Genomic DNA, 19185 nt, shown 5'->3' with positions numbered 1-19185 from the left:
GATGTAAACAAAATGGCACTTCAAAAAATATTAAACATTAGGCTCAGACATAAAGAGTGCCAGTTAGGACCTTTGTAAACAAAGTGCAAAAGAGATGAAGCAGATGCCTCCACAGGCCATATGCAAAAAGTTTAAAACAATAATTTCTCCAGCATCAAGCTTTGTTCAAATAAAGTAATAATGCAGTATATATGCCCCGTGCGGAAACACCGTCCGTCAGCGATACAACGTTGGTAACATTGATTTAACAAAGCTTCGAGGCAACTCATTTTGCATCGAGGATTTTTTAATACTCATCTGTATATCTGTGTTTATATATTGTCTATATGTAAAGAGCTCTATGAGTTGTCAGATCACCTGATGCTTCATCATCAGCAGGTTGTCCTGATCTCTTGTCCTTACATCTTTTAAACATCAGGACACCAACCACAGCAGCAGCTACAAGAAGCAGAACACCTGCTGCCAGTCCAAGGTCTCGGCCTCCAGGAGAGGAGTTTCTATCATCGGAACCTGAAGAAGAAAATAAAACATATGAGTCAGTAGATGTGTGATAGAGGAGCAGTCTTCATCCTCTCTGATGTTAGAAACTGCAGCTACAACCTGATACTCAGAAAAACTCACTGGTGGGGGGGCTGCGGTCTCAGAGGGTTAGTTACTTTTTGTTAGAGATGCACCGATAGATAGAATTGGCCGGTTTTCCCGTGCTTGGCCATGAAGACGACCGGCAGGTCAGTCTGACACATGGCGATTTCATGGCGGTCAACGCTACAATGAACTGACAACAGAAGTTATAGAGTTACAGTTCTCAAGGACGCACACACACACGGACGCCACAGCACGGACGCCACAGCACGGACGCCACAGCACGGACGCCACAGCACGGACGCCACAGCACGGACGCCACAGCACGGACGCCACAGCACGGACGCCCACAGCACGGACGCCACAGCACGGACGCCACAGCACGGACGCCACAGCACGGACGCCACAGCACGGACGCCACAGCACGGACGCCACAGCACGGACGCCACAGCACAGACACCACAGCACGGACACCACAGCACAGACGCCACAGCACGGACACCACAGCACAGACGCCACAGCACGGACACCACAGCACGGACGCCACAGCACAGACGCCACAGCACGGACGCCACAGCACAGACACCACAGCACAGACACCACAGCACAGACACCACAGCACAGACACCACAGCACAGACACCACAGCACAGACACCACAGCACGGACGCCACAGCACAGACGCCACAGCACGGACGCCACAGCACGGACGCCACAGCACGGACGCCACAGCACAGACGCCACAGCACGGACACCACAGCACGGACGCCACAGCACAGACACCACAGCACGGACACCACAGCACAGACGCCACAGCACGGACGCCACAGCACAGACACCACAGCACGGACACCACAGCACGGACGCCACAGCACGGACGCCACAGCACGGACGCCACAGCACGGACGCCACAGCACGGACGCCACAGCACGGACGCCACAGCACGGACGCCACAGCACAGACACCACAGCACGGACACCACAGCACAGACACCACAGCACAGACACCACAGCACATTTCTCTTTAGTGTGATATTGGATGTGAAAAGAAGGAAATAGTTCTGACGTTGCTCTTTAGATGTGTGTGAATGTCCCACACCAGGAGTCATTTATATAGTTCTGTTTTATAGTGATCCATTATCTGGTCAACACATGTTCTATTAAAGAAAAGATAGAAAATACATATGTGCGTGTGCTGTGAAGTGGTTAGAAAAAAAAGAAATCGGAGATGGCTAAAATCTGTATTGGCTGGCCTAACTCAAAGAAAATCGGAATCGGTCTAGAAAGTTGTATCGGTGCATCTCTACTTGTTATGTTTTTGTCACACCTTGCTCAGAGCTGACAGTTCAGCCTTTGCTACAGATTTGTCAGCAAAATCCGGTAGGGTACTCGAGAAGCGTATGCGTTTAAATTTTGAAGATGGCTGAGCTTTCAATCCTCTCAGTTAACATCAGGGGGCTAAACGGGCCAATCAAACCAGCTAAATTCCTGGAATATTTAAGAAGGAAAAACATAGACATGGCGCTTATATTATAAGAGTCACACTTAGGTAAAAGAGATGTAAATCGTCTACAAATAAATACTTTAAGGTTGCTACCTCATCTGGTGAGGTAGCAACAATCAAAACCAAGGGCTCCATCGTGTTGCTATCGCAGAAATCTGCACTAGACAAAAGTAGTAAAGACTTATATATATATATACACATACACATACATACATATATCTTATATATGTACCACGATAAGGGGTAGGAAAACAGCATTTGTCTCGGTGTATGCACCGGCTACATATGATGAAAGCTTTTTCCCACGCCTAACCAATGAGTTGCTTTCTCTCAATGAAAACTCGCTTATTATAGGGGAAGACATGAATGCAATACTAGATTTAAATCAGGATAGCTCAGGGGTCAATCACACAAAAGCCCAAAAACGCATATCGGACATGTTTAATGCAGTTGTGGAATCCCACCATCTTACAGACATATGGAGGATGCACAATCCTACTACCAAGGATTACACCTTCTTTTCCACACATCACCTCACCCACCCCCGCATTGATTATTTTTTGTGCTCCAGTGAGCTTAAGGCAATGTTCCACACAATAGCAACAGAACCAGCAATTCTGTCTGACCACAATGCACTGATAACCACATTCCGTTGGGATATGTTAGGAGAAAGATCTAGAAGGCTAGAAGGTGGCAATTTAATAATTCCATTCTCCAAAACACAGTGTTTGATAAGGAGTTTAGAGCCAAGCTGGCGGAGTTTAAATCAATCAATACTGAGTACTGGCCAATTGGTCTGCGCTGCCGGCATCATTACGCTCCAGGATTGCCGTGGTTAAAATGAACATAGTTCCTCGTATGAATTTCTGGAGTACAATGAGCCCCTTACCCCCACCAATAAATTTCTGGAAGAAAATTGATACCGTAATTCGGAAATATATTTGGAATAATAAACAACCTAGGCTAAAATACTCTACCTTTCAACGTACCTCAAACACGGGAGGCCTGGCCCTCCCTGACCTTAAAGTGTATCACAGAGCCTTTCAGCTATGGGCCCTCAGAGTGTGGATGGACCCCTCATCTACAGTCCCATGGAGAGAAATAGAGCAAAACCTCACTGGAACTCTAAGACCAGGACCTGGCCTTTACAGGTGTGTGTCCAAAAAAAAAGTGTATGCTGGCCCATGGCCCTATTATCACCACCACACTGACCAATTTTAAACAGGTGGAGGAGCACCTACGATACACCAATAAGTGGCATTCGAACACCCCAGTTTGGCACAACATACACCTAATGTCTGGTAACAAACCCTTGGTTTGTAACCAGTGGAGTGACAGGTATTTATACTCTAGACCAGCTATTCAGTGATGAAGGTATGTTACATTTTGAAGACCTGAGAACTAGCTTTGAGGTCCATAGGACATCCTTCTTCCTTTTTCTTCGCTTAAGGTCAGCCCCTAAAATGTTATAGAGTACCATAGGGGAACAGTCTTGAGATGCACCCAGTCATTAAATGGCTTGTTGATTCTTCTGTGAGAGGATTAGTGTCTAAACTGATGCAAGTATCAAGAAAATGATAGCTCAGATTGTTCAGTTCAATTGTGTTTGTCCGTTCAAAAACATAAAAACAATAAAAAATGTATCTTAAAAATTAAATACAAAAAAAACAACACAGAAACTCACTCACCTGGGTCTGTCACCTGCAGACTGATGATTCTGATTGGCTCAGAGTCGATGATGGCTCTCTTTCTATGTCTGGAACCAGCTGGTTTAACTCGACACTCGTATGTCCCGTTGTCGATGCTGTCCACATTCTTCAGAATTAAAGACACGTCTCCGTCCTTCAGATCTCTGTCCACCAGGTCCACCCTGTCCTTAAAGGATGGATGCTGGTGGGTTGGATCCAGGTGTCCATCTCTATAGAAAAGGACGTACTCTGGCTCCAGGTCAGGTCTGCTCCACTCTGCAGCTATGATGGAGGAATCAGCAGCCTGACATGGTAGAATGACATCATCTCCAGGGTGCACTGTTACCACCATCAGGTCTGAAAAACAATAATAAACTACTATTAATAATAAGGAGTAATGTTGTTTCAACAGTTGTCTCCAGGTGTGTCCCTGCAGAAGGTCTCTGTAGAGTCTCACCTGATGGAGACCTTCACTGATCTGTTCCAACTGCAGAGATATCACAGGAGACTTTATTACCACGAGGTCAACAGGTGTTCTAATCAATAGTTCAAGTCTAACTATCTACATGTCTTCATGTCCTTAGATTTGAACAGCTGATTTGATCTGATCTCTTTCTCAGTCAGCGTCTCTAAAACACTACAGAACGACAGACACCAGGCCCCTCAGTTATCAACCAGATGTAGAAACCAGCGCAGATATGAACGCAGAAATCATCTTACGACAGGCTTCACATGGGATTCATCAAACGTTGGTATCCCACCAATCCGAGCGTAAGAATGGTCGTACATTGATAAATGCAGCGGCTGGAAACGATCGTCATTTAAATATCGCGCCCGAATATATTGTCGGTTTTGAGGCCTCGCTTCTGCAATTTACGACATGGTGAGAGGTAATCGGGCTGAGAAGCAGCCCTGATATCTCCGGTTCATTTGCACTAACGTGTGTACTTTTTGGCAGCCTGCAGACTGGTATTAAAGGCTGTAGAAAGAATGGGGAATGGAAGGAGATCACTGATGTGGTCAACAGTGTTGCCGTAGTAAATCTGACTCCAGCTGAAGTTTATTTAATTTATACACCCTTGACATATGTATGCTGTAGTCCTATCAGTAATACAGGCTTATATTGCAATCTCTCTAGGCCTACATCACATGTGTCAAACTCAAGGCCTGCGGGCCAAATCCGGCCCCTCGCAAATTCTGATCCGGCCCACATATCAATCTAGGTTCACAATATATTATGGCCCACCTAGCTGTGCGCCAAACAAAAAACATGGGAAACTGTTTTTCAGCTTGCAATTACGTGACACTCAAAGCAGAATTTGGCAAATTTGCCGACTTTGAGACTCAGAAATTTCCCCAGAAGCAGAGAGTTTGCATATTTAGGCTGTGAAAGAGCTTTGTTGTGAGTCGGCTGTGTGGTAGCCTACTTAGATTAAAATGTAATCATACTTTATGGGGCAAGTAACCATATTTAGTTACTTCCACACACACTCAAAATGCCCTCCCCCTGCCTCCATTTGGAGTTGTTGAGTCATGTGGTTTTCTCTCAGCCAATCAGGGGCGATCAAGGTATCTGACAGATATTGACATCATGGCATCTGAACAATCAGCAGTGGCCTGGAGCACCTCAAACTCAGCCATCTTGCAGAAATCATAAATATTGCTTTTTTGAACCTGGCTTCTCCCACAGCTATGGCAATAACATCATAACTAAACATTGTAAGTTGATGTAACTCACAAATTATTTGGTTGAATAGTTGTGTTAAAGATTGAGATTGTTGTTATTTGCACAGCATTTCTAAAAATTGGTTTAATGCTGGGCTGAAATCTAAATGCACCATATTTGATCATATGCCCCGTTCACCTAAGACTAGCATGAGTGGCACAAGTGTCCATTTTTAGACATATGTCTATGAATGTATATTTTTTATTATAGTTAAATGGCATACATAGGTGCTTATTGTTCGTTTGAGGCCTAGTACTGTGTGAATTCATTTTAATTACTCAATATTGGTTTGTGATAAAACACAACTATGAGTAAATATAAGTGGTGCTACCAGTAATTATAATTGATTTTTCTGTTGTTCCCGTAAACCCTGCCAGTGATGATGATAGCTCAGAGGAAGAAGACAACGATGTGGCAGATCCTGACTTCCTTCCACGCACCCACAACCTGGACATTGATGGCCCTTCTGCCAAAAGGAAGTGCATGGGGCCTGCAGTGGAGGTGCTTGTAGATGAGGACCTGGGCGAAAATGATGACAATCAAGAGCCGGCAACAACAGCAAAAAGGCCCACCAACAAAAGGAAGCCAGAATCCCAGCAAACCCTTGAAGGTTGATCTGGAAAACCCACCCCTGCCTGAATACCAGCACATTCCCCCTGACTTCATGCAAAGTCCATTTGATTATTTCAGCAGGTACTTCAGTCGTAATAAGTAATCTCGCACATAACATATCAAACCAACTTATATGCAACCCAGATGAACACCACCTTTGCCACCACTGAGTTAGAAATTATGAGCCACAAAGTTCATAATTTCATCATCATTGGTGGCAAAGGTGGTGTTGATGTTCATCTGGGTTGCATATAAGTTGGTTTGATATGTTAGGTGCGAGATTACTTCACGACTTAGGATGAAGTCAGGGGTGGGTTGTCCAGGTCAACCTTCTTCTAGAGGGTTCCCGGGGTTCTGTCTCCCTTTTGTTGGTGGGCCTTTTTGCGGTTGTTGCCGGCTCTTGATTGTCATCATTTTCGCCCAGGTCCTCATCTACAAGCACCTCCACTGCAGGCCCCATGCACTTCCTTTTGGCAAAACGGCCATCAATGTCCAGGTTGTGGGTGCGTGGAAGGAAGTTGGGATCTGGACATCGTTGTCTTCTTCCTCTGAGTTATCATCTCTGGCAGGGTTTACAGGAACAACAACGGTATCCCTCTCCCCATAAAAGAGCCGAGCAGACAGCTGCAAAAGGTATATGCTTTTAGTCAATATTAGGCCAATTCAGATTTTTAGAAATGCTATGCAAATAACAATCTCACATTTTTAACACAACTTTTCAACCAAATAATTTGTGAAAATAAATGTTCCTTGCAGGTTGTGTGTGTTTTTCACATCATTTTTAAAATTCACTATGGGTAATTTTTGTTCACCTTAGACAGGCAAGTGCTCATATATGGTAACTTTATTGACCTTGATTTGCAATGCAAACATGAAAAATATTGATAACTTTTTTTTTTTAAATGTCCTGTACCATCCCCCATTACCTTTTTGAGGTTACAATTTAGAATTTCCAAAGATTTCAATGAGTGCCCTATAAAGGGTTAAGCTCGATTTGCTAAATTCTTGGACGGCTTTGGAACATTTTTGCTGACTTTTTCAGGGCTTTATGTTGACCAAACCGTAAGAGAGAAGACTATATGAGACATGCAATCATTGAGTCAAAGATATTTGACTTTTTTCTATAAAATAAAAGCATGTCAATAAACTCTACATGTCTGGCCCTTGGTGCGATTCTCTTTTTCCAGTGTGGCCCTCTGGGAAGTTGAGTTTGACACTCCTGGCCTACATGGTGTACCTATATTTAAATAAACACACAGTAGCCGAGTTTATGTCTTTTATTTTACTCGTGTTTTTTTCATGAGTCAGAACGAGGCAACAGCTGTGAGAGCTCTCTCTCTAATATATATATATATATATATATATATATATATATATATATATATATATATATATATATATATATATATATCTCAGATATCTGTATTTCAAGGACATATGACATCACTTTGTTATTCATGGCTTTCAATTTTAGATATCCCAAAAATGTTATTTAATATTTGTCTTATTCTGATGTATGTACATTTGTGTGTGGGATTAATAAAGTCTTTCTTATCTTCTAGTCATAATTCTAATTGAAGTTCATTTTCATTTGTCAACATGTATATCAGATATTTAAAATAACATTCTGGATATCTGAAATTAAAATGATGACTAGCAGCAACTAAACTGTATCTGCAATTGAATTCCTTTTTCGTAAGAATTTTGTTTTCAGATTTCTAAAAAGTTTCTGGAAAGAAAGAATGATGTTTTGGATATCTGATCAGATTGAGCTACTGCCACCCCTTAAAAGGTAGAATATGTTACATTTCTGCATTAAAATGTCTAAAAACGACCATAACTATGTTATATACAGTATGTTGGTGAGTTGTGTACTTATGTAAGAGAGTTCCAATTTATATTTTATTTAATTTTAAAATAATAATTTAAAGATTTGTTGGGTATTTGTAAATTTTATCATATTGAATTTCATTTATTTATCATATTGCTATGGTTTCCTGTGGAGATGTTGTTGCTGCACTGCGCCTCTATTGTACCTCCCAAGTTGCCGTAGTTTGTTGCGTTCAAGTGTACAATGTCCCAGAAAGAATAATATTCAGTAACCGTAAGACAGCTTGCTTTCTGCCACACGGCATCATTTGGTCATTGATTACAAGCCACTTACAACACAGTAATACAGCAGAGATCTTATTTATTGATACATTTCAATATTGATCAATCCAGCTTAACGTTTACGTTACAAGTAACGTTAGCGTTAGCTCATGCTAATGCTCGGTGGGGAACATCAACATTATAGGGTTACAACATTGTTCAATCATGGGTGTAAATCTCATATAACAGTAGGGGGGGGGGGACAATAACCATAACATTTTTGAAGAGCAATTTTTAAAGGGGACACAAATAATAGAGCCACACATATGTCCACAGAGGAAAGCCTTAATACTATCATTAGTGTAGCATGGAGACTGTAGCATTATCCTTCGTTTCACTGTTTCTCTTGATTCAATGAAAAAGCTGACTCAATTGACCTAAATATTCTTCTTTAAAACCATGTATTTATTTTTAAGTTGTTTACAATCAAGCCACAAAAATACCTTAAAACGTAAAGACTTATTTTGAAAAAGTGTCCCCATATAAAAGAAATACAATGATTAGCTGATCATAACGTAAATTAGTGAGCCACTGTAAAGCTCATCTGCTATCCCTGACAGCCACACACCTCCAAAAATATAAACTAAGCTCAACACACTTACCTGAGACTCTCCACCTGACTGTCCCTGGTCTCCCTGAGACTAACTCCACCGGGTGATAACGATGCTAACGGCAGTAACAGAAAGCAGCTATTTTATCAGAATTACATCAATAAACATTACTAACATTGTCCATGAATCTTGTCACAATCAAAGCCGATATTTACCCGATGCTGCTTCAGTCAGAAGGAACATCAGGAGCAGAAATGGAGCCATGAGGTCTGGCAGACTGGTGACCTGCAGTCGTCCAACCCAAGGGGATAAGCTTCAATTCAGAACTCGAACCTCCCATGGCACCATTTTGACGCTACAAAGAGATCACCTCCCGTTAGCATTCCACAGACTAGCAAACATTTTGGTGCCACTTTGACAGCGAATAACTTTACATCTGAAGCGTTTAAAGACTCTATTTGTCCGTTGTTTATTTCTAAAGAAACACGACAATGTATAAAAGGCTCCATTACCTTGTAGCTCACGTTATGGCTCCGTAGCAGACGCTTTTATAACAATAGGCTAACGATTGTGTCATAACCACGAGACTTACTGTCACACAGTAGAGGAATTACCGTATAGTACAGGAGAAGCTCACAGGCAGTTTGGACTTCCATTAGCTGTTTAGGTTTAATTACTAATGTTAACTAGCATGTTAGTGATCAATAATTACTAATGTTAACTAGCATGTTAGTGATCAGTAATTACTAATGTTAACTAGCATGTTAGTGATCAGTAATTACTAATGTTAACTAGCATGTTAGTGATCAATAATGACTAATGTTAACTAGCATGTTAGTGATCAGTAATTAGCCTGTGTCTATGTTATCTCCTTACATATACCTACACTCTCCGTCTCTGTAAGATTGGGAATGATTGAGATTTCTCTCTGCACAGCTACCAGAAGACTTCACACTTTCAGACACGTTGCTCACGTCACATCTACGTTGTCTCTGTCAGTTGGAGGCTGCTCAGTAAAGCAAGAGATCACCGGAAAAGTGCTTCTAATATCCTTCACTGGTCTCCGTCCAGAGACACGGGGTCTATTGGTCCATTGTATACTGTCTATGGTCTAACCTGAGAAGGCCGTTTTATAGTTGTGTGTAGAATCTTCTTCTTTCTGGTTTACCGGCGGTTGGCAAACCAACTTAAAGGTGCATTACCGCCACCAACTGGACTGGAGTGTGAACGAGAGATAAATGCATAAAGAAATAATAATAATAAAACTAAAAATTAAAATTAAAACTAAAAAAAAATCCTCTTTACTAAATCAATTTCTCTAAGAAACTTTATAATATAGTGGTATACCTTGCCAGCTGGTGACCCCAAAAGCCCTGACAGGGGAAAGTTGTGGTGGCCTTACAAAGTGTCTGAAAAAGGTGCTCTCTCTGGGTTTTGTAGTCCTTGCAATGAATGAGAACATGCTCAACAGTTTCTGGCTGGTGACAGTATGCACATTTTTCCAGGAGAATGTTTGCCTATTTTATATAATGAATAATTAAGACCCGTATGGCCAATTCTGAGACGAGTAATGATATTTTCTTCCCTACGTTTAAAGCCCACCTTCCACCCATCACCAACAAGTCTTTGTATATTATAAAGAGAAACAGGAAGGCATCTTCCTGTTTCACTAATGTTCCAATACCCCTGCCATGTTGTTTGTGCATGTGTCCTGATGAATGATTTAACTCCCGCTTTGCTCATTGGGACCAGTAGGTCTACATATGTAATCTTAAGTGCTTGTTTGGCCTGATTATCCACCTTCTCATTTCCCTCCACACCAGCATGGGCAGGAACCCAAATCAAAGTTGTAAATATTCCCCTAATTGCATTCTGTACAATTTAATAAATATTTTATTGATGATATCAGTTCTAGACGATGATCTGCCTGTTCCAATTGTTTTTTTTTGTTTGAATTTACACTCTCATCGATGCAACTCCCCCATCCTACCTGGGAAGACAGTCCAGTGGGGGGTGGAGATAAATTCAGCAGTAAGGAGAAATAAATTTGGCTACTTTAAGCAATTTAACATTAGCTACAATTGTAACAAACATAATTTAAGATTCTTAGGGGTTTTTCAATGGATAAATTGGTAGATGCATATTTGGCATTTTTGTGCATCTTGACTCAAAATTGGTTTGTTTTTCACTAAGAATGATAAATAACAGGCACATGGAGATAAATTAATTGTATTTTTAAGCATTCTGATCTTACTGTAGCTAATCTTCTTCCACTATTTTTTGTTTTGTTGGTTTTTATTGTTTTTCACGTTTCTGATGATGTCTCTGAGAAATCATTGGGTTGAGAGAGTCAAGGTAGTAGCTTTTCCATTGATATTTCTTTATGGTTTGTTGATTTTTTATTATTTTTATTCCCTAGTTGTAAATATTTTGCCAAAAAATAAATAAATAAATAAATAAAAAATGGGGGGAGATCAGAGGATTTGTAAAGTTTCCCTGTGCTGGCCACACAGAGTGCTATGCAAATCTTCTTCTCAGGGTATTAAATGTGGCACAAAAGAATGACACGGGACTTATATAGAAATTGATTTGCTCAAAAAATAGCAATTTGCTGATCAAGTTTGTTAAAATTTTTTGAAGTGATAGTAAAAGATGAATTACGCAGCCCACATTCCCCCATTGAGAAAGAAAATTGTGGAGTTTTTATTTTTTGTGTTTTTGTAATTGATGATCTGTACTGTATGTTTACAATGGACTCATGACTTTTTGGGATCATTTATTGTGTTATGGACTAAAGCTTTTTGCCTATTGTCTTAAGGACTTTGGAAAACACAGATGACAAAGGAAACATTTCTCCTCTATGAGAAATTAATGGACAAATCAAGGACAAACTATCAGACTATCAGAGACTAGGAGCTGAGGAGGAGAGACTAGGAGCTGAAGAGGAGAGACTAGGAGCTGAGGAAGAATGGAAATTGATTTATTTGAAACAGGGACAATGCACAAATAAACATTAAACTTGTTAAACAAGAGAATATGTCTTGGGCCAGGTTATAGCAACAATTGCTAATTTCCACCTGTAGTCCCAGACTATCAGAGACTAGGAGCTGAGGAGGAGAGACTAGGAGCTGAGGAGGAGAGACTAGGAGCTGAGGAAGAGAGACTAGGAGCTGAGGAAGAGAGACTAGGATCTGAGGAGGAGAGACTAGGAGCTGAGGAGGAGAGACTAGGATCTGAGGAGGAGAGACTAGGAGCTGAGGAATAGAGACTAGGAGCTGAGGAAGAGAGACTAGGAGCTGAGGAGGAGAGACTAGGAGCTGAGGAAGAGAGACTAGGAGCTGAGGAAGAGAGACTAGGATCTGAGGAGGAGAGACTAGGAGCTGAGGAGGAGAGACTAGGAGCTGAGGAATAGAGACTAGGAGCTGAGGAGGAGAGACTAGGAGCTGAGGAATAGAGACTAGGAGCTGAGGAGGAGAGACTAGGAGCTGAGGAGGAGAGACTAGGAGCTGAGGAGGAGAGACTGGGAGCTGAGGAGGAGAGACTAGGAGCTGAGGAAGAGAGACTAGGAGCTGAGGAAGAGAGACTAGGATCTGAGGAGGAGAGACTAGGAGCTGAGGAGGGGAGACTAGGAGCTGAGGAGGAGAGACTAGGAGCTGAGGAGGAGAGACTAGGAGCTGAGGAGGAGAGACTAGGAGCTGAGGAGGAGAGACTAGGAGCTGAGGAGGAGAGACTAGGAGCTGAGGAGGAGAGACTAGGAGCTGAGGAGGAGAGACTAGGTCGAGTCAGGATGAAGTCATTCAGATAGATGCGCGTCCACGGCTCCTCAAAAGACCTCGAGGTCGATCACAGATTTCCTGATGCTAAAATGGAGAATACTCATCGTTCATACTTTATACAGAGAGAGCAGCACTATGTATGATGACGTGAAACACATTATTTATATAAAAAGAAAAGAAACATGGCCGCTGTAATGAAACAGAGAGAAGGTATAGCAGACAATCACGGACCGACTGAATGTGTAAGCAGCGTAAATATCTACATTAACTGACCTCTGCTCTGAATTTAAACCATCATAATCATACCATTCAATGATAAGGCTACTAATCATTTACACACATTAACAGTTGTACTCTTTGCCTTAAAAGTAAGCAGAAGATAACTCAGGAAATTTACCATGAAGATCCATTTTCTATAACGCTAGAATATGAAGCGTAAATATCTCTTTCACTCTGTTCCTCCCTCTCTCTCATTGGCTAAAATATTAATTTCCTAAGTCATATTAACTTCCACTACTCGCTTTTAATGCAAAGTGTACAGGTGTTCGTTTTTGCAAATGTCAAGTGACACGTTGAATGGTTTCATTTAAGAGCAGTAGTTCATAAATGTATATTTTTAGACTATCATTTAGTCTGTCCGCTATTATCTGTCGCGTTTTTTTTATTTTTTATAGAGGACGAGTTTCCTTCTCTACATATTATATGCCTTGCTCCCTGGTATATATGGATATAGAAAATAAAGACACTGAAGAAATTACACTGTAAAATCTAGAAACTATAAAGATAATAAAGTGATAAATTCCATGCACACTATAAACATGAATGGAGCAGAGTATATTCATCAGTTATTTCCCCCCAGGCAAAATATAAGGTCAAAAACCATGAAGGTGTCCTCTCCCTGTTGTTACATGAATGTACAGTAGCCTACATCACTAGATAGTTACTGGTCCAGTGAACTAAGTCTATAATTTGGGAGGATTGTACAGTTAGGATATGTTCTTAAAATTGTACAGTCCTCCCAAATTATAGTCCCAGTTTACTGGACAACACAAATTGTGTGCTAAGAATGCCAAATACAATGCACATGGAAGCAGAACAAACATGATCCTTATTGTTAAAGAATAAAAAAAGAAATTATAAACTAAAATAATTTAAGGTGCATTGGGGAACTATAGAAATGTACAGCATTGTATGTATTGCCCTTAGTAACAGACTTCATTTAAAACTCATTTTAAATGTTATCAGCCTTTTCTAATTATCTCAACAACTACCATAATATATTCATCAAACTTCTTACAACAATATGAACAGCAGTCTTCATACAGCAATATAACAGTAACAATGACAAATTTATAATTATAAAAAAAAATAATGGTCACAACTTTAAATAATAACAGTACTCAAATGAACAGCAATATGCACCTGTTGTATTTTAATCCAGGCTGATAACAAAAGGGTAAAACCACTGCTGGGTGATCAGAAAAGGTTCCAGGATTAAATAAATCCTGGCTGTTAGCCTGGTCAGGACCAGGCTAGCTGTTAGCCTGGCTGTTAGCCTGGTCAGGACCAGGCTAGCTGCACAGAATAAATCTCCATGGTGATTCATGTGCCTCTGCTTTCGTGAAACCGAGTCAAGTCTAAATTCATCCAGGATAACCAGGAAATCCCGGCTTAATCCCTTATCTTGGTTTTGTGAAACAGGCCCCAGGTTCACACTTCAACTTCAAGCCCAGCAGAGTGCCTACAGGAACCCAGTTCATCTGACCAGACGCTGACGGAGAGCATGGAGCATCACTGCTGCTGACTTCCTGCGGTGGTTTCCTGACAGAGCAAGGAGACTGGATCCCACCCCCTGACCCTGGGCCTGCTGACACACCAAAAAAGCTAAGGATGGCTTTTTCCTACAGGGTGTAACGCTTGAATGCCAGCACAGTAAGATGGACACCAACAAGGGGAGTGAGGAGAATTGGGTCAGCGGTAAATCCACAAGGAGACCCTGGGCTCCCCTCTGATCTGTCACCTTCATGTTTCAACGGTTAAAGGGCCAGAACGCTCAGGAGGATAAGAGCATTTTTTACAGCAGCTGCAGCCAAGCTAGGCGCGCAAATGTGACGTCAAGAGTGCGCCATAGCCTGCTAAGGTTTTTGGTGACGTTGCCGCCTGTGCTGGGTGCATGAGAATGAACCAGCAGCGATCTGAGATTTTGTCCCAAATTTTCAGATTGGACAAGACTGAACAAAGAACTTTTCAAAATCTGTATTTCAGACTTTTTTCCCCAGTCTGAATCTTTCCCTACAGAAAGGTCATTGATGTGCTGTTTCCTTGTGCTCACTCCATCTGAACTGACAGCATATGTTGAAGTGTGTGTGTATCAGTTTTTAGCTCCTTTGAGATTAAGATCAAACCTAATGCATTTTTTCCTTGAGCCAAATAAAAGATATTTTCTTTCAAGAAATAACCTTCTTGATACAAGATACAAGATAAGTCAGATAAGATGAGGTCAGAGATGAAAAATAATTTCTTGTATAAATCAAACACATTTTGCTAATGTCTACATTTTTGTTGTATGTTTATGTAATGACATTGTTTTCATTAACATTCATAGTGTTTTCACACCAAAGGTGTGAAAAATGAGGGATTGTTGAAGTTAAAAAGTTAAAACCCGGCTTATGTTTTGAAAACAATGTTTAATGGGGCCTGCAGCTAAAATTAATCAAGTAACTACACTAATCAGCATTTGACTGCCTCACCCAAAACCTAGCTTCTAAAGAATGAATCAGGTCATGTCTGACATTTAGCATATGAAGAAGACTCATTGTCCCCACAGGAAAGGTAACTGTTGTTTCTGGTTTTGGGGAGCCACTTCCTGCAGGGCCAGACGTGATTAGAACAAAGGAATGCAAACTTTCAATTCCCCCAGCCTCTCCTTCCTCCTCCAGAAATCGGAACAAACACGTCTTTTTTAGATTTCTTAACACATGGCATTTCATTTTATCAATGGGAAACATACATGTGTCCAGACAAGGCTAGCAGCAGCAGCGCCACGTCAGACACCTTTCTGGTGTGTAAAGACGTAGAAAAATCCACGCAGCTGACACGCAACAGAAATGCCACGCTCACGCCACGCAGCCAGTGTATAACCGGCCTTAATAACCTTTTTACATGTATTCTGAATCTGTCCTATATGCATATTCCATGTGAGCTTTTAATCAAACCTTAAACCCAGAAATCTAATTGCTTTTACTTGTTCAAGAGTTTGATCATACAGTTTTAACATCATGATGGGTGCAATTTTATGCTGTCTTGAAAAACATATCACCTGAGTTTTTGCCACAGACCGTTTGAATCTCCATCTATTGGTCCATCTCTCCACCTGAGCCACTGCAGCCTGTACTTTCTTATTTACAACATCTAAATGACTGTTGCAACTGCCCCTCGGTACATTTTTCAGGGTCCATTTAAGTACATATTACTTCCATATTATCATATTATTTAGGCTACACATGTTGCAGCAGAATGGGCAGATAGGTGACATATATGGGTATAAAACATATATTTTTTGTCTTTCTAATACAAACAGTTGCTGTTAAACTGAAGGAAATGTATAAAGTGTTGCGCCTGCCCCCACTCTCCCCTATAAACTAGGCTACGGCGAAAGCTCTGCGTGGAGCCTCCGCAGAACTGTCAAATACTATGGCGAGTGGATAGTGCCACGGATAACCTACCGAAGGAGACTGTCGTGTGACTCTAACGTGTGGATTGACTACACCGTCGCAGTGTACATCGTAGTTGATAAGTACGCCGCCACACCTAGCGTCGTCGCCAGACGTGCCCCCCCCCCAAAAAAAAAATTAATTCAAGTGAATCCAAGTTCAATATACAGTAAGCCTATAGCCTATAGGTTTAAATGTATTTCAATTCATTCAATATATGTTCCAGGCCCTTTAGCCATTATACAAGTTGCTCTAAAAGTAGCCTACTGACAGTATAAAAATAATACGATGAATTAAATTGTAGTATCTCATCAGCTTATGTGACCTGCGCACTGTTGGAAGAATGCGTAACTCTAACATTGATTGAACATCGGCGCCATCTACTGGATTACTGGCACTAATTGCCTTACTGTTTATAAGCTTAATAGATCTATTTACATGTAACTTTATGTACGCATGTGTATATGTATGCATGTATACACTTTATTATATACAACTTATATATGTAGCCTACATAGTAGTGAAACCTTCATGTTTAACTTACCTTGTTTATCTTTGTTTTTAGCCATAACTTATGTCTGTTTCTGTGTTGAAAGCTACACCTAGCCAGACTCAAATTCCCTTGTGTTTACACTTACATGGCCAATAAAGCAGTTTCTGATAAAAATCCGAAATATACTGTAAGTTCTTTATTTAGTATCTTTGCAGAGACCCCCAATTAAAAAAGATTTGATTTGAGCCAAAGGCACCACGGTCTCGCTGTGTGGGCTGGCTCTCTGTTCTTTATCTAGCTAGTTGGCCTAGCTAAGACCAGCCAAATCACTGACTTATTTATTATGTAATGGGTAAATGTCAATCAAGCACCTTCATATTTGTTTTAACGTTGAATACCCTTAATGGTTAATTTGTTTGTATTTTTTGAGTGAACTGACGTTCATTTTGGGTAACAAGTGGACGCAACTATCCCCAAGGCTGCAAGCTCCCCAGCTATATCAGCTGTTATTTTTATGATTTTGATCATATATCTTGTGACTATACCTTCGTTACGGTCCTAAGGCATAAGACAGTTGATGCTTGTTGTTGATTTTGGTTAAATATGCCAAATTGCTATTTTATTTATGATTGTTGTTCAAATGGTATCTGTCTCTTGTTGCCATGGAGACATTACGAGTGTTCATTCAGCAGTTTAATACTTTTTTTTTTATAAGCATGATGATATTATTAGCCACACTTTATGAGTAACACATAAGAACCAGAAAGTAAGCAAAAGAACACTAACAAAATGTGAATCTAAACAATGATAATATACTTTACTCTAGTTCAATATTAGGGGAAAAGTCCCCCTGACGACGTACATAGTTCAGACGTCTTTAGATAGTGAAGGCGTCTGTTTCACACGTTTGTAAGGCGACGTACTTAGTTTAGACGTCTTTAATAGGCGTAAATGTGATGGGAATTCTAAACATACGCCGTCGCCACGTCGCCGCCGGAAAACGTTTCTAACATGCACTCGCCGCCTAGTCGCCGCTGGTCTCTTGTCTGCAATCCCTATTAAATCAATTCAAAATTCCACACGGTTTGGCGATGACGGGGAGGGTAACCTGCTCCTTCTCTTCTCCTGGCTTTGAATGACACAATCCACTCGCCATACAAAGAGATATTCAGACGAGCCTCACCGCTACCGCGCACCTTCACATAAACAAACGGTCACACACTTCATACTCAAAACCGTGTTCACAGTTCACATAACACGCCAGTTTGACTAACGTTATGCATGTAACAGGATTCACACATACCATTCATGAAGCCCCGTCCGAGAGGAAGCGACGACCTCACCCTGCCCCGGTAATCCCCATCCAGCACACCGTAGTTTACTGGTCTAATATCGCGGTGACAGGCTGTGCTCAAATATATCCATATTAGGCTTGTTCGAGATGAACTGCGCCTCGCCTGTAAAGTAGACGAGAGCAGGCGGCAGCCGCCGGGGGGGGCGGGGACAAAAGTCCGCTCTCAAGTCAGACAGTTTCCAGCTGATTCCAGCAGCCTTCAGGCTGAACAGGAAGTGACACAAACACTGTGGTCCGATTCCGATTTAATAAAGTGTTATCAGACCAATATATATCTCAGCATGTATACAGTCTCCAGTTTTTGTTATTCAGACAGAGTAGCTGTCAGAATGCTCTACATGAGATCTGTTGCTGATTTTAATAAATAACAGACTGTAGATGATCTGTAATCTGATCAGATTTAGTCTCTCTGACTTCTAAACATCACTATCAGACTCACAACAGGTGTTCTGTACACAATAAGGCTTTAAATCAGACAAATAACAGTTAAAATTCCTCCAATTCAAAATCAATAAAAAGTTTATAAGACCTTATCATGTTGAGTCGATTCTGAACCAATCAGCTGTTAGATCAGCTAAGAGGCGGGCGTTTCCACCATGTCCTGGGTCTGCCTTGTCTTTTTTTTTTTTTTTTTTAACAAAAAAACCCCAGCTACATACAAAACTCTTGTAGGGGAAAGATAATTTACATGCGTATATACAAATGTTGTCTCGCCTGAGTCTTGCAGTCGGTGAACAGCAACTGCGCTGCCTGCGTCTCATACCTGCGGCCGTCTTGATCTCGTGAGGTTGTCGTTGCCCACGTGTGCATGACATCAGAGCAAGTCGGGATCAAGTCGGACTTTTGGTCCATTTATAAAAATAAAAAAAAAGATTTTTGGTCCATTCATGCCACCTGGGAATATCAGGAACTGCCCCCATGATTACGTTGTTTTTCCAACTGCCAGCGTTCAGTGCTTCACTAGGTGTTTCTAATAAACTTGCAAGTTCACAAGCACAGAAAACTCTGTTAACAGTTTGAGACGATGCGTTCTTCCT

General features: G+C 41.2%; 1 protein-coding gene across 2 annotated transcripts; it reads right to left on the bottom strand.

Annotated features, from left to right (window-relative positions):
* Positions 1–18230, bottom strand: LOC114545252 (coxsackievirus and adenovirus receptor homolog). 2 transcript variants are annotated; one of them, XM_028563544.1, is made up of 4 exons: positions 18098–18230; positions 9028–9167; positions 3773–4129; positions 1–510 (listed from the first exon to the last, which is right to left on the bottom strand). In XM_028563544.1, exons 2-4 carry the CDS (start codon positions 9074–9076, stop codon positions 323–325), a joined length of 594 nt encoding a protein of 197 aa, XP_028419345.1. In that variant the 5' UTR covers positions 9077–9167; positions 18098–18230; the 3' UTR covers positions 1–322. The 2 variants fall into 2 exon arrangements, with proteins under 2 accessions (XP_028419345.1, XP_028419346.1); XM_028563545.1 differs by lacking the exon at positions 9028–9167.
* Positions 18231–19185: the final 955 nt, after the last annotated feature.

The sequence above is a fragment of the Perca flavescens genome, chromosome 19 (genome assembly GCF_004354835.1).
Source record: "Perca flavescens isolate YP-PL-M2 chromosome 19, PFLA_1.0, whole genome shotgun sequence".
In the NCBI taxonomy this organism is placed as follows: domain Eukaryota; kingdom Metazoa; phylum Chordata; class Actinopteri; order Perciformes; family Percidae; genus Perca; species Perca flavescens.
Note: the sequence above shows the minus strand (reverse complement) of the source record. Positions and strands in the feature narration are given on the sequence as shown.